Source organism: Cyanistes caeruleus, chromosome 3, assembly GCF_971803275.1.
Source record: "Cyanistes caeruleus chromosome 3, bCyaCae1.hap1.1, whole genome shotgun sequence".
Taxonomy (NCBI): Eukaryota; Metazoa; Chordata; class Aves; order Passeriformes; family Paridae; genus Cyanistes; species Cyanistes caeruleus.
The window spans coordinates 102,468,579-102,489,735 of NC_141703.1; the positions used below are offsets into that span (position 1 = coordinate 102,468,579).

General features: G+C 38.3%; 1 protein-coding gene across 1 annotated transcript in view; it reads left to right on the plus strand.

The window, feature by feature from the left end:
* The window catches only part of EMSY (EMSY transcriptional repressor, BRCA2 interacting), a 46,745-nt gene extending 27,861 nt beyond the window's left edge, over positions 1 to 18,884 (plus strand). The window contains 13 exon segments of the mRNA XM_086883425.1: positions 364 to 513; positions 2,268 to 2,441; positions 4,788 to 4,924; positions 6,418 to 6,591; positions 7,537 to 7,735; positions 9,029 to 9,193; positions 9,461 to 9,616; positions 11,270 to 11,329; positions 12,372 to 12,523; positions 13,928 to 14,491; positions 15,329 to 15,373; positions 15,375 to 15,842; positions 17,390 to 18,884. Of these exon segments, the coding sequence (XP_086739551.1) occupies positions 364 to 513; positions 2,268 to 2,441; positions 4,788 to 4,924; positions 6,418 to 6,591; positions 7,537 to 7,735; positions 9,029 to 9,193; positions 9,461 to 9,616; positions 11,270 to 11,329; positions 12,372 to 12,523; positions 13,928 to 14,491; positions 15,329 to 15,373; positions 15,375 to 15,842; positions 17,390 to 17,584 (2,639 nt within the window). The 3' untranslated portion in view covers positions 17,585 to 18,884.
* Positions 18,885 to 21,157: the final 2,273 nt, after the last annotated feature.

A 21,157-nucleotide genomic window follows, 5' to 3' on the forward strand; every position in this document is an offset into this window, starting at 1 on the left:
AGTCTTGGTTGTAACCTGTTGGCTCCTGGGAAAGTTCTAGTTTTTTGTATTATGGACCAGGAAAATTAAAAAATGACATCAACAAATCAGTGATGGAATGGACAGTAGAAGTGGCTAGGAACTGAAACAGGCACATAAAGGGCAAAGATTATTATTTGGTATTTGCAAAACAAGTAAAAAAATCCAACCAAAACAAACAAAAACCCCTCAAAAATTAAATAATTTTTTTCATGATCAAGAATACATGGGCTCCGAATTGAAGCCTTGTGGGGCTACTTGCCCACTAGGCCTTGGTCTGAGGAAGCATTTCAGAAAGTGACTTATCGTGCCTGTATTTTAACAGTGACCTTTCTCCTTTCCTAGGTGTTAAAATAATCACTCAACAGGTGCAGCCCAGTAAAATCCTTCCCAAACCAGTTACAGCGACCTTGCCCAGCAGTAGCAATTCACCCATTATGGTGGTTAGCAGTAATGGGACTATCATGACAACTAAACTGGTCACTACTCCCACTGGTAAGTTATGGCTCTGAGAAGGGAAGGGAGGGTAAACCCAGATATACAGGTGATCAAACATGGTTTCTTAGGGTTTAAAAAAAAGCACTTACCTCTTCTGAACAGTGTGCACAACAGCACATTCACAGTCCTGTTGTTACTTATCCTAGATCAGGATTTTTGCACTGAGTGCTCTTTTATTCCTCTGTTTGAATTGGTACATAAAAATACCATTGTTCCTTCCCCAACGTGTTTGTTTTAAAGGAAGTTTTCATGCAACCTATACAGATACTTTGCACTTTTGTAGTACCTTATATTACATGATTTATACTGGTTTGACTCAAGCAGACAGATCAGCACCATTCCTGTTTTGCATAGATTGACTTCAAAAGACATGTGACTTGCTCATAGTCCTGCAGTGAATTTATAAAAAAACCAGTAAATTGAAATTTAAGCTCCCGGTGTTTTTCTGGGCATGTGATTGTATTTGTGTTTCTAGTAGATAATAATGCAGACTATTCTGATTGTAAACTTGCATGAGGAAAACTTAAAAAGTAGCTTTATCTTGGTTTTCAGAAAACTTCATTTCCTGATTTATTTTTTTTTTAGTGTGGGCTGGGAATATTAGAACCATAAAGTTGTTAAAGTTGGAAAAGCCCTCTAAGATCATCAAGTCCGACCATTTACCCAGCACCAACCACTGTGTTAGCCACTAAAAACCTTGTCTCAAGTGCCACATCCACATGGCTTTTGAATGCTTCCAGGGATGTTGATTCCACCACTTTCCTGGGCAGCTTTTTCCAATGTCTGACCACCCTTCCCATTAGCAATTTTTTCATAGTATCCTACCTGCTCCTTCCTTGGCTCAACTTGAGGCCATTTCCTCATGTACTTAGCATAAACTAATGGTTAATACTCTGTTTATAACTTTTAAAGTACTCCACAGATACATTTTTGAGTACGTTAGAAAAAACAGAAGGTTTGCAGTTCATTTAGTTGGTAAAATCTGCACTGTGCTCTCTTGGATGTGAACACACCTTTCTTGATGAAACAAACTGCTTTGCTCTGTGATCTTTAGCAATTAAGGGCAATATCTGCAGCAGTACAAGCAGAATAGAATTTCAGTGTTTGTGTAGCTGTTACTATTTTTGAACAAGTTTCTTTTGTGGACTCAGTTCTCTTTCCATTCAGAAAAGGACTCGTTCTAAAAAAACAGCATTTATACTACATTGAGAGGTTTATTTTGTGCTGCTGTATGCTATATCCATAAAATAGCATAATTATGGTGAATTGTAAATTATATTCTTCCCTAAGGGTTTTGCTTAAATCAGTCATTGTGGTTCTCTTTATAAGCAATCTGTCATATAGGAGAAATATCATTCCTGAGAGGAAGGGATGGGTTCTGGTCTTGTCATTAGATGCCTGACTCCTGGGCATCTAGTAGCAAGAGGCAAACCTACAGGCAGGATCTGCTTATCTATTGAAAATTACAATCTTATGCACAAAGACATGAATTAAAATAAGGCAGTTGTGGAACATTTGTTAAAATACTCAGAAGACTGTTACATCAATTTAAGTTTAGTATATGCTTGAATATGGCTCTGTGGATTTACAAATTACTAGAAGAATTTTAAAGGGTAGTAATAGATTGCAGGCTGGGATATTTTTGAATAAATCTGACACTTTTTTCCTAAACTTAACATATCTTCCCACAAATATTAGTAGAGGGTTGTGTTGCAACAGTGAACTTTTTTTTCTCTCTCTCTTTAAAACAGGAACTCAAGCAACATATACACGGCCAACGGTGAGCCCCTCTCTGGGAGCTCGGATGGCTGGAACTCCACAGGCTGCTACCTACGTGAAAACTACAAGTGGTAGCATCATTACGGTAGTACCAAAGTCATTGGCTACTCTAGGAGGGAAGATCATCAGCAGTAATATTGTTTCTGGTAGGCATACCAGTACTTTTGTTACTGTTAAGACTTTTATTTCAAAAGTAACTTTGGGCTTGCTTTAATTGTTCAGGGCTTTTCTGTGGGTTACATGCTCAAATAGTTATTAGGATCTTTATTGGAGAATTCAGAAGGAAAATAGCTGAACATGAGGAAGAGGGTAATAGGCAGGAGTTTGAAGTGAGGTATTCCTAAGGTGTTTAAGAAGGACACAGCAAATGTGAAGGAAAACTGTGAGGGAGGAGAAATGTGGGGTGGGGACTAGTATGTTGTACAGAGGGCAGAAAGATCAGAAAACACTATTGGCCCAAATTTAAAATATTTTATAATCTCAATGCTGCCCTTCTCTGTTCCACTGCATGTCCAAAGAACCAGAATAAAAATGGACTGTGTATGTTAAATTCAGCTATGCAGTCTCCACCTTATTTTGATATTTTATCAGTGGCAGCCTGTCTTTCCTTTAGCACATGTTCTGCCTTAAGCTTTCCCTCCCAGCTTTATGCAGACCATGCAGCTTATCTTTGTTAGTCAGTTGACTAGCCCTAGTTCTCCCTGCTGGTTATGTATTGGCACAGGTAACCCAGAGAAGCTGTGACTGCCCCAACCCTGGGAGTGTTCAAGGCCAGGTGGGATGGGGCTTGGAGCAACCTGGTCTAGTGGAAGATGTCCCTGCCCTTGACAGGGGTGGAACTGGATGGGCTTCAAGGTCCCTTCCAACCCAAAACATTCAGTGGTTCAATCATCTTTAAAGATAGGGTCTCTTTGGGACCAGGTCCAAGCACTTTAGTACCAGTAATAATTTCTTAGTATACGTTTAGGACTTCAACTTTGTTTAGCAAAGACCTGACATGGTGCCAGCCAACTCCAGTCACCATAAGGTGCTGCACAAGCTATCCAGTAAATGCACTCTTGGGTTGTAATCTGGTGGAGCAGTTTTACAGGTTTTGATTTCCACAAAATTATATTTAGTTATTATGCAGCATCTTCTTTGGCAACAAGTAACTTTTTAGCCTGTTGTGGGTATGGTGAATTGTTAAGACAATTTCTAGTTCTTGTAATGAGTTATACACAAGTGGAAGTATTCTCTTGAGCAGCAGCTAATGTGGGGAAACCTGTGAGTGGTCCTGATGAGGATAACAATAATTGTCCTGAAAGAACACAAGTTTGGAAATCATGCCTGCTTCTTTCTTTCTGTTTGCTTAATTGTTTTTGCTAAGGGGATAGTCTTTAGATGCCTCTGAAGTCAGTAGGATTAAATAAATCATAATCTTGTTTCAGGAGGTCTTCAGTTTCCCAGAATTAGTAGAATTGTTAATCTGAAATAGGTGTGAAGTATCTACAGGCATGACTAATGGGTAGAAGGTAGTAAAGGGAATTCTTGGGTTTGCAGCTCTATTGTAAATGAATGGTGCTTTCCTCTGGAGGAAGGAGAAATAAACTGTTGATCAAAAGTTGTCTGAGTAAATACTGCAATGACAGTCTGATGGCACTGATGACTGATTCCAGTGTATGTACTTTTGCAGACTGTGGAAGGCTGACCAGAATTACCTGTCAGTGCAGGTAAATAAAAACCTGGTAAAGGGAATGGAATAAATTACATATTAACATAGGAACAGAAATAGCCAAGACAGCTCTTTGCCAAAAAAAAAGCTAAGAAAAACAACAACAAGCGAAACAAAACCCCAAGAAAACCCAAAACAAAAACAAAAAAAATACCCACCAAAACCAAAAAAAACTCCACAAACGAACAAAAAAACCCCAAGAAAAACACCACATTTCTAAACTTAGCTTTCATGGACTGGTTATGAAACAATAGCGTATTTTTCTTTTTTCCTTCTTTCAATCCACTACTCATCACTTACATTACAACAGAAGGAGCTGGTGTTTGTCTTGACTGGAGATACATCCCCAGTATGTAGATTCTTCTGCAGAGGTCAATTGTAGAAGAGTATTTGTCTGTGCAAATAGGACCTGGAGCTGAGTATTAGTGATGTCCTTATCCCACCCTAACTTCAGCCTTTGAAAAGTTCTACATGTTTGCCTGAGAAAGCTGTGTTAGTCTGCACTGTAACTTGTGAGAAGGGGTTGCCTGTCCTAATATAGAATACATTATATTCCCGTGGGCACACCTGTTTTTACTGTAGGTGAAAGATCGTTGAGTTGGCATGTAATCTTTCCATGTTGAGTTGGGTGACATGAATTCCCATTCCAGATTCTGCTGGTTTCTTGATAGGCTGTCAGATTTAAGTACAATGATTCCTCTAACTCACCAACTTCCATGGTGAAAGGAAATACACAAAATGTGATAAACTGCACATTATTTCTTTTCCCACAAAAATTTAGGAACTACAACCAAAATCACTACAATTCCAATGACATCGAAACCCAATGTGATTGTTGTGCAAAAGACTACTGGAAAAGGAACTACAATTCAAGGGCTTCCAGGCAAAAATGTTGTCACAACACTGTTGAATGCTGGGGTATGTAATTATTTCAAGTCTCAAATATAGAGCCTAGTGACAAGCTGTGTGGTGGCTGCTGCATTCATTCTGCTAAAGGCTCAATTAAAGGCAAATTGTGCATGAGCTCGTTAACAGATCCAGCATGCCTTGATGTCAGGGATGTTTGAAAACTGACTGTGGTTTGCAGTATATGATTCCATGCTTAAAGCAAACTGGGGGTGTTTTCAAAGGTAAAGGAAAATATGAGCTTTAGAACTTGCTTTTTTTCCACAGATAATGATTTTGTATTTCTAAAGCAATTAAGGAGATGAAAATTACTAGAATCTTAGCCTGTTTGTTCCAGTGAGAACCAGGGTCCCGTGTCAATAAATGCATCTCCAGCCATTTGTCTCTTGGGTATAAAGGGCAGAAATAAACTGTCTTCACAGTATAGGAACCATGTCAGTTAATGTGGTATGTAACACTGACATCCTGTGCCCTGGATATTGCATAGTGGTGAATTATTTTTCGGATAACCTGAGGTATACCTAAGAATAGAATCAAGTTTCTGGCATCAACTGAGCTTATCTGTAAGTACTAGTAAATGAAAATGAATAATGTTCCTAGATAAAACTGTGAGATTTAATGCCTTAGTCCTGTAAAATTTAAAAGGCTGCTTGAGTGGTAGAACTACTCAAGGGTTTTTTTTAATCTTTTATGATTTTTGTTTTAGGTTTTGAATTTCCCTAGTTTAGAATTAAAGGTGTGTTTGCAGACAGGTGGAAATCTTATGACATTACACAATAGTAGCTCCCAAAATGGGATGGTATTTTTGAAACAAGTATGGTTTGGGGCATTTTCATCTATTTAATGGATATTGGTAGGAACTGGCTACTAATGTTGTTACTCAATTGGTTTGCTACTGTGCAGAGCTTTAAAAAAGCATTCTCAATGTCTTTGCTCTTAAGCTATCAGGAGTCTAGTCATATGTAAGCACTATTCTATAGTCAAATGATTCCTGTGAAACAGATGTGAATCTGCATTTTTTGATGAAGTAAACTTTTAGTTGAAGGAAAGTCCATACATAATTAATGTCTTGGTCCTGAAGACAATACAAAAATCTATATTTAAATAATTTCTTTTTAGAATCTCAGTTAATGTTTTGTAGATGTCTTGACAAAGTTAGTGTTAATAAAAACTGATGCTCTTAAAAAAACATTTGTGAAGGATTTAAAGAAAGTTCCAGTTAAAAAATCTTCATGTTTTTAGTTACTTCTTTTTATTTACCCCTTCAGAGCTGCTCAAAAGGTAAGGTAATGGAAAAGTGGATTTTGGTAGCTTTTTCCATTCAAAACCGTAGCTTCTTTTGTTCTTTCTCATCTAATGTACTTTGTATCAAATAAATGTAGTTGTAGCAGCAGATTTATTTCATGGTACACACACTCACATATAACTATATATTTTTTTTTTGAAAATTTGGTCTCACTGGACAATTCCATTAAGTTAACCTGTAAACTTTGACTTCTCTACAGGGGGAGAAAACTATTCAGGCAGTGCCAGCAGGAGCAAAACCTGCTATCATCACTGCCACAAGACCCATCACAAAAATGATTGTTACACAGCCAAAAGGAATAGGGTCCACGGTCCAGCCAGCCACCAAAATCATCCCAACTAAAATTGTTTATGGTCAGCAAGGGAAAACACAGGTACAGTGAGGACCCCTTTCTCTCTTGGAATGTACCCCTAAATTTTAATGGGAAGTAAATAATTTTTCAATGTGTTTTCTCATTTGTTCTATGTTTAATACATATCTGTGGGGAATGAGACTTAGTGGTGTAATGAGGTGGCCTCGATCCTGATTTCTCAAGCACAGTATCTGCATTTGTTAGCTTGTTCTGAAAGCCTAGAGCAAGCCAAAAGGATTTCCTAATTTAATTTTTGAAGTTCCTAATTTCCTAATTTTTTCCCCTTATTTTCTGTAGATGAAACTGTCTGGCCATGGCTCCATATACTTGTTTACATCTCATAGCTAATGGTTGGGCCGTTAGAAATAAAGATGCAGAGTATGGATATAGGTCATCCATCAAATCTGAGGTTTTATTGAAGTTTATTTTCTGCTTAATACCTGTTCTGGCTGTCCCTGCAACCTTGTGTAGTTGGTGGGGCTGTATACAGAGAATCTGGCTTATTTCTGGATGCTTTCAGTTTAAGCTTTTTCTCTGGCTGCACTTAGTATTGGAAAGAACTAAGCTTCTATCAGATGTAACATTTTGTGTGTTTTGATTGTTCAAGAATGTATTTATTGTGGAAGTGCTTGTCCTTACTAGTGCAGTGCATGTTCAAGCTCACTTGCCTAGCTTTCTCTTATCACAATATTTTTATCTAGTCCTGAAAAATAACTGTTTACTAGTTTATTGTGTTAAACACTTCAAATTACTGAGTGAGAAGTACACTCTTGTGCATTGCCATTTTACTTGGACTTTGTGACTTGATAATCAAAGTTGCTGAATTTAGAGATAGACTTTCTAAGTAAAAATATTAATGTTATGTAGGTGGTGTACATAACATCTGAGTCACACCCTGTACTCTGATTGCTCAGATCTGTTTTCTTGAGTGCTTTTACTATAAACAAAATTTGCCTTTCTAATTAGGTCCTCATAAAACCAAAGCCAGTGACATTTCAAGCAACAGTTGTGAGTGAACAAACCAGACAGCTGGTGACTGAAACGTTACAGCAAGCTTCAAGGGTAGCAGAGACAGGAAGCTCATCTCTCCCAGAAGTGAAAGAAGAACCACAAACCTACACTGACAGTAGCTCTTCTTCTACAGAGTCCTCCCAGAGCTCTCAAGGTCTGTCACATAATGTATGAGTGGACTGTCTTCCAAGCATGCCAACTTGCCCCAGAGAGCTCTGTGTGCCTCCTTTTAGCACAGGTTTCACCCCATCTGTTTCACAATGGTAAAGCACCATTGTTCCCTTACTTTTACATTTTTCTTTGTTGTGAGCTACTTACTATATGCTTTCATTAATCCTGAAAAGTAGTGATAAAGGTATCTTGCTGGGCTCCAGCTTGCTCTTAAAATGCAACTTCTTCCTGGAGCGTCTGCCAGAGGTAGGCAAGGTAGCAAGTTTTGGAGGTTATTTTGGCAGTCCATGCTCTGCCACTGTCTTTCCAGAGTGCATTGAAGCATCTGTCTGCTGCATGTCTGAAAGCTGCTATGGGACAAACACAAATTTTGGTCCTTTTATAGACATGTATGTGTATCAGGAAGGACATATATTAGATATACAGTCCTGATGGGGATTCTGCCCTGGCTTCAAGCCATGATGCAGATGTAGTTCTTTGTGTGTAAGAGGAGCATAAATAATAGCACATAAGCAAAATCCAGCCTGTGTTCAGCAGTGACCATGATATGTATCACTACAGCAAATAAAACCAAGTGTCTCACTGAAACCTTTGTACCTTTTCTATATAATTTTGTAATTAGTCTGTATGGCCATTTAAGTAAGTTTTCAAAAAGTTCTAAAGATTCAAGCAGCTTACCAAAATTTAGGTGCTGTTAGTTCAGAATGCTGAATACATGCTGGTCACCTGAACTGCTAAAACCTTCTGGAAAAAAGTTCAATCCAAGGCAGACTCAACATACGAAGATACCTGCTTTGATTTTTCAAACAAAATCTTCTACAAAAAAAACCTAAGATACAGAACTTTCATTTTTTGCTGGAAACTGTTCGTAACATCAACAGTGTTTTACTTCAAGAATCAATTTAAACAGAAACTAAAGTTTTGCAGAATGAGAGTATGCATCCTTGGCAACATTCAAAACTAATAAGGCATGAGTAATTTGGTATCATTTTGAACTATCACCCTGCTTTAAAGCAAGAAGTTGGGTGAGAGCCCTCCAGCCCAAAATGGTTCTATGATGACTTGAACTGGCACAGGTTGCCCAGAGAAGCTGTTGCTGCCCCATCCCTGGAAGTCTCCAAGGCCAGCTCAGATGGGGCTTGGAGCAACCTGGTCTAATGGAAGGTGTCCTTGCCCTTGGCAGGGGGTTGGAATGAGATGAGCTTTAAGGTTTCTTCCAACCCAAACCATTCCATGATTCTATGATGAGCCTCTATTTTTTTTTTTTTGCTAACAGATTCTCAGCCTGTAGTCCATGTGATTGCTTCAAGAAGTCAAGATTGGTCAGAACATGAAATTGCTGTGGACACAAACCCTACAATAATTTACCAGGATGTATCCAATGAATCTCAGTCAGCTACTTCCACAATAAAAGCTTTATTGGAACTTCAGCAGACAACAGGTCTGAAAACCCATGAGATTGTGAGATTGTTTAGTATAACTTCAGAGGTTATTTTTTTGCTTAAGCAGGCTTTTGTGATAAATTTTGTAATTGAAAAGCACTTATTTTGAATCAACTTGATTCCTTCTTTTTATCAGTTTGTTTGCATATATTCTATAGTGTTCATTATATTTAATTAAACTGCTACATTTTTATTTTAAGTTCATTTTATTATGAAGGTTTATATATTAAAGGTTGATTTTATGTTTTGCTTTTTTTCTAAAGCAGTGAAGGAAAAGCTGGAATCAAAGCCAAGGCAGCCTACCATTGACTTGAGCCAAATGGCTGTCCCAATCCAAATGACTCAAGAAAAGAGGCATTCTCCAGAAAGTCCTTCAATTGCTGTTGTAGAGTCAGAACTAGTGGCTGAATATATCACAACTGGTAAGTGGCTAAGGTAGTGTGAGGATGGCTTTGCAGTTGAAATCTAAGGACTAAGTTTTGGAGTTTTTTACAGCAGGTTTCACTTTTGTGTTTTTGCTGTAATTTTCTGTAGAGAAATGAGTCATCTTCCAGTCCTGAGACCCTGTGCAGGGGACAGAGATTGCATCTGCCTTGCTGGGACATAAAGGAAAATATTTCTAACTGAAACAAAGGGTGGTTGCTTCAGGATAGTCCACTTGAGTAGATTTTCCATTCATGGATGTAGAAGACAGGCCCACCACCCTTAAAGGAAAATGTCCAGTAAGGAGAAAGTAGAAAATGAAGCTATAGTAACTGTTGCCTTGTTGTTGCACATACTGAAGGAGTCCCAAGTTAAAGCCAGGTGTGCATTTAGCATGCTAATGTAGCCCCAGTTTCTTCATTTCATTCTTCAAAGCTATAAAGCTTTGAACTAATAAATATGCACTTCTAAAATAAATAAGTTACTTATATTCATCTCTCTAAATTCATGACTCCTTCTATTTGGACATCCATTTTGTGTAAGTCCTTTCTCTTGTCTCTGATGTTCCCTACTACCCTAGAACACTAGGTATGAGCCACTTCCCATACATACATGAAAGGATCAGATTTCCACTTTAATTTCTTAAATCCACATTGTTGGTCTCTATATTATTTGGAAAATTAAAACAAAACGTGTTGAATGTCTACATTGTAAAAGAGAAATAAAACTTAATTGTATTAAACTGTATTACTACATATCTGTAGCTCCAGTGATTTTAGTGCTAAATGTCTAATCTGATATTTTCATTTTGTTCTGCACCTCCTCCCCTTGCTTCCATCCCTTGAATGGCCTGAATTTGTGTGAAATTAGAGCTGGGGGGATGTTATTATTCCTTTAAATAGTGCTTACTGTATCTGGCTTCAATTTCAAATGTTTGAATCATGCTTCTTTGGATCTCCTTTAAAACAAATTTCAAAGTATAATAAATGCTGTTAAAATGCTTTCCCAATTAGCAGTCAGATATCTTCACTGACACAGATAGTGTGCACTGAGCTTCTCTTCAAGGTTCCTGTTTTTGATGGATCTTGCCATGAAAGTTGATGTAGAAGAGGGCCTTTTGCAGGAAGGATGGAAAACTAAAATCTGTGAACTTTGTACTTCAATACTTTTCTGCAGCTTAGAAGCCATACAAAGTACAATGGCTAAAAAATTCTTGTAGATATGGAGAAACTATTTTAAATATTAGAACTTTGGTAAACATTGATTGGAAATGTGGGAATCTAGCAGAGAAGTGCAGGCTCCTATAGGTTGGCAGCAGCAGGTTCTGCTGCAGCACTGAACTGGTTATTTTGCACTTAGATTTTTGTCCCTTCCCCAGTTTCTGTGAACATTGCCAAGGAATGCAACTAATTGAGTTTCTTTTTGGTTTAATTTGTGCCTCTCTGAATTTATCAATAACCCACATAGCTATATTTTCTGTTAAAAGTTCAGTAGTAAGATAGTAAAGAATCCATAGTCTGTTGTGAAATGTCCTGCATGGGCCTAGAGCAGAGGATTAGGTATTTGGGAGCTGGGATTCAGTGGGTGCTTCCTCATGAGATGAAGGGAGCAATTCACACATCTTAGTGTCATCGTTTTTTGTCTGTCTGCAGACTCAGGAAGACAACACTGTATTGGTTCACATTCGGAAGAATATCTACACAACCATATAGGTTAGAAACTTTATTTTTAAATTAAGTTTTCAATTGTGTAGGGATTGTTGGGAGATATCCAGGGTAAATCTGGCACAGCATGCAGGCCAGTATTGATATAAACCAAATTTGTTAGAATGAGAAAGTAGAATTACCATATTAATTCAAAATTTGACCTTTCTTTAAACATTCAAGAAGGTCACTAGAAACTTTAACTTACATTACAACTAAGTTTAAACTTTGCTTATTCTCCTTCACTGATTAAACATTTTGTAACTAAGAAATTAGGTTACACAAATATTTGCATATTATTGTGGATAGGCCTAAAGTAATTTGGATTCATATCTTATCAGTGACTGGAATATAGAATGTTTTTTTTGTTTGTTTCTTTCCTCTGCAGCACATGATTTTTCTGTCAATCCACTGTTGAATTACAGGCCTGTCACTATAGCTCTTTAACTCAAGCTAGACCTGTTCTCAAAAGTGACATAGATCCAGAATAAGGTCTCCATTTTTCAATCTATAATTTCTGATCAGCCTCACTTGCTTTAATAATACCCAAACATTTTCTGTCTGCTAATCTTTCAAATTTAGCTTATGGCAGTATTGTGTGCAGTTTATCAGTGGTAGAAACCTGGTGAGCAAGGTTTGCTGTTCCTAATTGCAGCCAGTTGTGGAGGTGCTTTTAACAGTGTAAAAACCACAGAATAACCTGTGTTCTAGAGCAATATTCTAGTACTGTATAAAGAACCCAGCTGAACATCAAGTCTAAACTCTGCTTACAGAATTGCTCTATTGGGAAAGGGTGACCAGAGGACTTTTGAACCAAGTGTGGTTGCTCAGGAAACAAAGACAAAAGCAAAACCCCCGAGCTGCTACTTTAAGAGGTTTCTCAGAGTAGATCTAGCCATCAAGGTTGACACTAGCGCACAGTGAAAGACGTTTTCCGCACTTAGATCTTTTTCACTCATGTATGCTTTCAGTTGAAGCTTAACTGCAAAGCAAACAGTTGAAGCTCCTGCAGTTAGTTCTGGAGAAGTGCCACTGACCTCTTTACTTTCAGTCAGTCATCGGTCCCAGCCCCACCAGTCATCTCAGCCCCAGAGGACTCTGCTGCAGCACGTGGCTCAGTCGCAGACAGCAACGCAGACTTCTGTTGTGGTGAAATCTATTCCTGCATCCTCCACTGGCGCCATTACCCATATCATGCAGCAGGTTGGATCCTTTATTTTCCCAGCAGTCTATAAACAGCAGTAGGTCATGTAAATTACATAGGACCAGGGCTTATTCTGAGTGTATGTATCATGGTGCCGCCTCCAAAAATGTTCAGCATACATTAATGATTTTAATATCGCTTCAATAGCTGTAAGCCAAAGGAGAGGAGGTTTAGATTAAATATTAGAACTAAATTCTTGACTGTAGGGGTAGTGGGGCACTGGCATGGGTTTTTATGGAAGCTGTGGATGCTGCATCCCTGGAAGCGTTCAGAGACACGTTGGACGGAACCTGGAGCAACCTAGTGGAAGGTGTCCCTGCCTTTGGCAGGTGTATTGGACTAGATTGTGGTCTTTTCCAATCCAAACCACTCTGTGGTTGTGTTTTGGTGATGAGGGTGATCGTAGTATTGCAGTGGCCTGACCTCTTTAGGTTATGTTGGTGGTAGTGTAGGGGGAAGAAGGCTGAAATGGAATCTGGTCAGGACACAGAGTGCACAGTATTTTTTCCATTTGATGTCTAGTTTGTGAAACTTCTCTGAATCAAAAACTCAGATCATATTTAGATCAGGACTGTGGGGATTCCAAAGAATTTAAACAAGCAGTGCATCTTGTGGTGAAATCTTGCTGAAGCCACTTGAATGACACTAATCAGGACCTGCTCAACTGTGCAGAGCTTTAACTTGTGGGAACTTCAGCTGCAGTCCAGAACAGTATTGTGTTAGAATTAGAAACTCATGTGAGGCAGTATATTTTCACAGGTGTTGGATTAGGCTGTTTGATCTTGCTAACACCATTTGGCAGAACACTTACACATTTCGATTTACAAAGCATAGGTTGCTCATTCCCTCAAAAGTCTAATGTTTGTGTAATGCCCAGGAAAAATTGCAATGAAATTTTGAGAAAGGAAGGAGAAGAGAGGATCTCTGCTGAAATAGGATAGCCTGTGGTTATGGCCCCTTGGTATGGGGCCCTGCAGAAGAAACCCTAGAGAAGATGATGAGGCTTTCAAGAGGCAGAATAAAAATTTATGGTGCAGAGAGACACTGGCTTGAATGAGGAGCTACTAGCTCAGTCACCTGCTACTCCCTGCTGCTTCATATCCAACTGCCAGGCAACCTTAGGGAGCTCTGAGCTTCAGTCTGACACAAGTGAGATCTACATAATCCCACTGAGGGTTAGTTGTGGAGCTCACACATGTACCACATTTTAATGTGATAATAATAGATTCTGATTGGTTATATATTGTAAAATACCCACATAAGGGTATCTTTTTATACAGGAATTGGGAGTCTGTAATGGTAAAAATAGTTAAAGTAGTCCATTTGAAACATTAAAAATTATTTCTAGATTGTGTATTCTTATATTTCTCTTAACTAACTTGCTCTAAATTCTTCTTCTTAAGGCCTTAAGCAGTCACACTGCATTTACCAAACACAGTGAACAACTTGGAACTGAGGAAGGAGAAGTGGAGGAGATGGACACCTTGGATCCTCAGACTGGCCTGTTTTACAGATCTGCCCTGACACAATCGCAGGCACAAAAGCAGCAAAAACTGAGTCAGCCGCAGCTGGAACAGACTCAACTGCAAGTGAAAACTCTGCAGTGTTTCCAGACTAAGCAGAAGCAGACAATCCACCTGCAGGCTGATCAAATCCAGCACAAACTCCCACAAATGCCCCAACTTTCCATAAGGCATCAAAAGCTAACCCCCCTGCAGCAAGAGCAAGCACAGACCAAACCAGATGCACAGCACCCCCCACACCATATGATGGCCAAAGAAAGGCAACTCCCTACCTTAGTGGCACAGCCACAGCAAACTGTAGTACAGGTGCTTGCAGTAAAAACCACGCAGCAGCTGCCCAAACTGCAACAGGCACCAACGGCACAAAAAATCTACGTGCAACCCCAGCCCCCCCAGAGTCAAATGCAGCTACCTGCCTCTTCAGAGAAACAGCCAGCAAGCCAGGTAACGGAATATTGATAGCATGCAAAATACACGTCGCTGTTCAAGGAAAAAAAAAATAAAACACCGACCCTGTCGCTGTAGCAGTATTTTGTCCTGGCAAGAGAGAATCCCTCATTCCACTGGTAGTAATTACCCCAGAAGAAGGTTGACACTAGGAAAGAGAAACACGTGTTATAGGGGAAAAATCCGTAGAGCTCACAAACAGGTTTTGTTGGACAGTTTTTATTAATTTCAGCCACCACTGGTGCATGGAATTTATTCCTAGTTATTTTCTTTTAATTTTTAGATAATGACACATTAGTAATTGCCATTCCCTTAGCACTTTTTATTTCTGTAGAAATAAAGATGAATACACTGCAGTCTCCTAAGGCTCTCCATTGTTCCTCTTCCTTTGTAGTTTACATCTTCCTGAAGTTATATGGCTTTCATGTACAGGAGTAATTTTATTTTCCTTGGGAGGGAAAAAGGCAGAGACAGAGGAACATGGGAAAAAATATATTTTAACTAACTCCAGGAAAGTACCCTTTTTTTGGGCCCTTCAGGAATAGATGTGAAAACCAGCAAACATACCTTTGTAAATCCCAAAGGAAAATTAGGCTGCTGTGGTATTATACTGCGACAATCCTTACCTAGCAGCCTAGAAAGCTGCTTTTCCCCAGGCTTCAATTAATTGTTGCCCTATCATTGCTAATTCCTTTGTTAAAACACTGAGTTTCAATTGTCTTCCTAATAGCAAGTATGTTGTTTTTGCCATTCTGTCCTTGGAAATATTAATGAGGATTTCAATAAAAAAAAAAATATTAACTGTAATATGCACAACAAAAATTTGATTTTCAGGTGCAACATCTAACTATAATGCAAGGATCCACTGTTACAGAGATTAACTTTTGAGGGGCATGAACCTCCTTTTGTTTCAAAGGTAGCAGGTGGCAGTTCTGTGCCCAAACTGGCACTGCTGGTTACCAGCCTATTTCCCATGCAGGCATCCATGGAGACATCAGTAGCAGATATATTGAGAGTGTCTATGGTGGAAGCTCAGATTGATGCAAACATAGAACATACAATAGTGGATCCCCCAAACAAGGCCACATCCACTAGTAAACCTGCTAGTGAAGCAGAGTCGTCACCTTGTACCCAGGGCCCGAGGGTGGCTGCAGTGGGGATGACGGCACCTTCCATCCCCCAGCAACAGACACATACAGAATCCAGCTCAAGTCCTCCTGCTGTTGGTCCTACTTTAACAGAGAGGAAACTCGATGCACGAGGAATACCTACAACAAACCAGTTTATACACATTCAGAATATATCACAAAAGAAAGCTGAAGAGAGCTCATCAGAAATGGTTGTCCAGGTAAGAGAAGACTGAGCAACTAAGGCAAAGATTGAGCAGAGCAAACACGTGTCTGATGTGATGATAATCACTGAATGATGTTCGAGTAGTTGTGGATTTATTCCTCAGGTTTTGGTTCTGTTTCTACTCTTAGCTTGTAATCAATTTATGTTGAAGTGTAATTCTTAATTTGGCTCAGGTTTCTCTGGTACTGTATCATTCACTCTGCCCTCAGTGTCTTCCTTCTTCTATTAGGAAAGCAACCAAACTCATTTTACAAAATACTTTTATTTGCAATGCTTAAAACTGCTTCACCGCTTAGTATGGAGTTATGTTCTAGAATCTTTTATATTACCTAATTAAGTTGCTTCTGAGTATAAAATTAATGACGTAGTAGAGTTGTGCTTACTGGATAAGTTCAGCAAATAAGGTCTGAAATCAGAAGAAAGCTTTTAAACTTCATTTAGGATAATACTTCTGAGATAAAATTACTATTGATCTTTAGCCTGAATGCTTTGAATAATTTCCTAACTGCTATGCTTGATATTTTAATTAATTCTGCTGCCGTAAATATGATGGTTCATGTTGTAATAAGTTCTCAGAACAACTTAGTCTTCCAAATGGTATAATGGGAATCTTTTTAGACAAGCTGGCATGGCAAATGTCCACACAAATGGTAGTGTGGATTGAAATTGTTTTAATATGTACCATACTTGTGTTACAGCGAAAATACTTCTGCTGTGGGGAACAATTTGTGTACAGAGGTTTCAAATTTTTCTTGCTACTTTGTGAAGTCTTTACTGGGGCTAATTTCTCTTTTGTAGAAATTTCCAATTCTGTATTCATTTTTAGTCCTCCTTAAATAGACACAGGTAGACGTCTGTTTTACTTCAAGCCTGTATCTTTTGAGAATTGGTACTATTTATTTATTATTGTGGCATGCTACGAGCTGTTTCAAAACTCAAATAATGCCCAGAATTGCAGTTGTATAAAGTCAGAGATTTAGCTTCTAATCTATGCAAGTATAAGTAAAAATAAATAACATAATAACCATAATAATAATAATCTTAGAAATAAATAACTGTTGTTTCCTCAGCCTCTGAGCTGCAGCTCTGAGCAGGGCCAGAGCTTGAACTCTGTTGCATACAGAAAACAATAGTCCTCCCAGAGTGCCTGGACAATGCACTGCCTGGTGGGATTCTTGGGGTTGTCCTGTGCAGGGCCAGGAGTTGGACTCAATGGTACTATCAGCACATCTTGTCTGAAAAAGGTCAGGTGGAAGAAAATATCTCTGCTTTGGGTTTGCAGAGTGGTGGATGATGGGCATTGGTTATGCTGTCACAGACCTTTAGGGAAGATCAAAGGCCAAGATCACTGCCTGGAGAGCAAGATTATTCAAATTTTATCTTTCACAACCCAATCCAGTGAAAGGGTGCTTTGAAGCCTTAGTTAGGGAAAATTGCCCTTGGAAACCAAATGATTCCTTTTCCACAAATCTCTGTGCTTGCACAGATGCCTTTACCTTCAAAATTGTTTATAAACTTAAATATTTTCTTTCTTTCTTTCAGACTATCCCTCACTATTCCATCCCTTGTCACTCCAGCTCCAATGTGGTAGTGGAACCCAGTGGGCTCCTGGAGCTCAGCAACTTCACCAGTCAGCGCCTGGATGATGAGGAGACAGCAATGGAGCAAGATGTGGACAGTAGCACTGAGGATGGCACTGAGCCCAGCCCCTCTCAAAGTTCTGCTGAACAATCCTAAGGAATAGGGACACTGGAGTGCACTTTAAAATATCTTGGGATTTCAAGCATCCAAGATGCCCTTCTATTGTGATGTTTTAGAGCACTTTGCCTATTAGAATTGTTCATTGGACTCTTGAAGCATCAGTATTGCAAAAGCTGCATCTTAAAAATGGTTTTGGGAAAAAAAAGAAGAGATGATGTAGTTACCAAGATTTAGTAAACCTGTGACAGTGGAATGTACTCCTGTTCAAAAACTAATCTGCTGTTGAAGCCCTTGCCCAGATACCGAAACAGCTTTAAGTGAAAAGGGATCATTATTTTGCTCTGTCTTTTTAGCTGTTGAGCAAAACACCATTAAAAAAATGAAATAATTTAATAACTATTTTTATTTTCAAATAGCATGTGAGAGAAAAAAATGTCTCTGACAGTGCTGGAAAAGCCCTAAGAATTGTGGAATTGGCTAGCTTTCTTGCACTCACGCTCACTTAAACATTTTTTTCAGAAGCTTAAAATGTTTTTTTTAAATTCTTGTGGGTGAATGTTTGGAAATAAGCAAAACTACTAACTGGTAGCAAAGTGGATTTGCTAGTGGAGTTTTGTTTTCATGCTTTACAAGAAGTAGGGTAATCATAGACGAGGCATTTCTTTGTGCCATAAACATACAAGATGCTCATCTACTCTAGTTAACCTTTGATTATTTATTTAAATATAAATTTTAAAGTGAGACAAGTTGAAAAACTTCCTGTGAAACAGGCAGTTGTATTAATTCTAGTACAAACCATGGAGAATGAGGTGTCTTTTGCTATTAATCAGTTTTTCAAAATGGGGGATAAATAGTTCAACATCTTTCCAAGTTGAACTTGAGAATTTAGAAGTGAGCTAACACTTTTAAAAATCTATATTTTACTCTTACATGCTGTTTTTAAAGTTGAACATTTGGGGAGTTTAAAAGCTGAAATGGGTATACAATGGTAGGTTGTATATTACCTTGCTAATTACAGGGCAAAATTAGCCTTATGCCTTGGCTTGTTGAAGCAATACATTGGGGTTTTGTGATAGTTACGAGTCACAGAGAGTGGTTTGGGCTCAGATGGGACAAGAGAACCAGTTTTAAGACATTCTGGTAATCAAGACAATACATTTTTTTCCAATATGTATATAAAACCATGTTTTTAACTGTTTTGTATAGATTTCATCATAAATAACTAAGCATTTTATGACTTTGACATATCATTTAATTGTATATACATGTATAAGCCTAACTGCCGATGTTTTGGTGCTGAAGTACTGTAAGTAGATTTAATCCAAATTCTAATACAGCTTTTTGCGTCAGTCTTTTTTTTAAGCTGTCATTTTACTGTGGATATTGTAGTTAAGGTTAAATTCCAGTTGGAGTAACTCAAACTAAAATATACCGACCCTAAAAGCCATTTATCTTAACCTGAGTATCCATCTATGTTAGAACTCTCAGTAACCCCTAGAGGGGGCTCTTGGTTTTCTCTAACCTCAATTGTCTTCTAAACTAAATCACTAGGACCTTTTATATTCTTCTTTTTTCCTTCTGTTTTCTTTTTCCATCAACGCTAGTTCCAAAATAATGTAGCTTATAATTGTGCAGAAATGTCCTGATAAATTTGACATGCAAATACTGAATAGTGGGTTATGAAACTAATGATTTTTTGTGTTACCTTTGTATTGAAATAAGTATTGGTTTGGGTTCTGCTGTCCATAGTGCTCAGGATTGAAGAGAATAATATGTTATAAATTAAACATTCCACATTTTTTTCTTTAGCTAAATAATAACCCTGCCAGTATGTCATTGTAGGTGGTTCAGGTTTTGGTAACTATTTGGGCGATTTTACTCTTGACAAAAATGAAATCATAGCAATCAACAAAAGTGAAGGAGTTATGCTCCAAGTTGTGAAAGTTCCACATTGCTACAGAATGACAAAAAGTGGCTTAATACTGATGTTATTGGCAGTAGACAGTCTGTTGTGCTTTGCTTAAGTCAACATAAGGAATGATCTGTATTTCCTTACCCAGTTGTGAAAGGCCCAAAGCAGGTAACACACACAGTTCTTCTGGCTTGTATCAAATTTTCATTGCCATCTGGGCTCTTGCAGTGCTTTGAGTGTGCCTGGCATATCTAGAACTGGAAGGCCATGAGAGTATAAGAGAGAACAAGATTTTTCTTAAGCATTTATGACTAAGAACATTGCCCTAAGTTACAGTTTCAGTTTTAGGTGAAGGCATATGCTCTCCCCAGCCGAAAATAGATACCAAGAAACGGCCTAAGGTGAATTCAACACCTCATGCATTCACGGTATTTAGTTCTGGTCCAATTTATTCTGACGTTTTATGTAAGACTTTGTTTGCCTCTTTAGTGATGACTGGAGCAAAAGTATGGACAACTACAGCAGACTATTTGACAGTTCTTTGAAGACAGCAAATTGTTGAAAACTTTTCATGTTTCTATGAGAAGTGATAGATTTAAAGTTGGCAAGTTGAAGCATATGGTGTGGATGTCTAGGGGTAATGTAAGAAATTTAGAAGAAAGAACTTTGGTAATCAGTGTGTTCATTCTTGACACTCTTCTCTTGCTGCTTTTCCAAATTGCAACTTGTTTTTCTCCAGATTCTTTTACTGAATTTGTCTGTTTCAGTACTTTATCATATGAGTACCTTTACAAATAAGAAATAGACAAGATGAGCTAAAATGTAGGTAGATAAGTTGTTTGGGTTTTTTTTAACTTGATTTAGCATGACAGTAAGATGAGGTGCTTGGAGCATTTGGTCTTCTCTCCTTTGCATAAACTCCAGCATCTCTGCCTATTCTTTTGTTCTGCCTGGCAGATGTGCAGCTTTTTCTTACCTGTCCCTGGGATACTTCATCCTCCTGCAGCAATGTATCCACTTCTCACAGCCCTATAAATATCAGCAAACTGCTAAAATAAAGCATCAGTATGTAAAGTAATATTTGTATATCACATGTCCCTCATAAGCTTCATCTTCATTCCTGAAATTAATTTGATGTCCTTCCTTGGAACAGAAAGGAGAGTAGGTATAGTGGTGATAATTTTTGGTACTGGGAATTAGCAGGCAGTAGGCTTGTATGTTATCAGAAAACTGTGGATAAATTGTAGAGCAAGTGAAATGGCATTAATGAGTTGCCTTGAATTCAGCAGTTTAAAGAACGTGCTCCAGTACTGCATTAACACACATGAATTTTCAAAAAAGGATGGTAAGAAAGTGAACTGAAGTTAGAGGAACTACTGAAACTAGGGGGAATTTATTTGTGCTTTAAAGATGCAGGAAGTCACAGAAGACTGGATGTTTTCTGGAAAGGTTAAACCATTCTGGTAATTGTGTTTTCAGTCTCATTCTTTCTCCTACTGACAAAACTAGCTTTTGAAATTTCAGGGCAAAATAGAAAAAGGGCCCTTACCTTTGAACAGAACACATGACTAAATCAATGGGATTAAAAAAAACCAAAACAAAAACAAACAAAAAAAAAACCTCCCCAAAACAAAACAACCCAACCAAAAAACCACAAAAAAAAACCCCACAAAAACCCCAAAAACCAACACCAATAA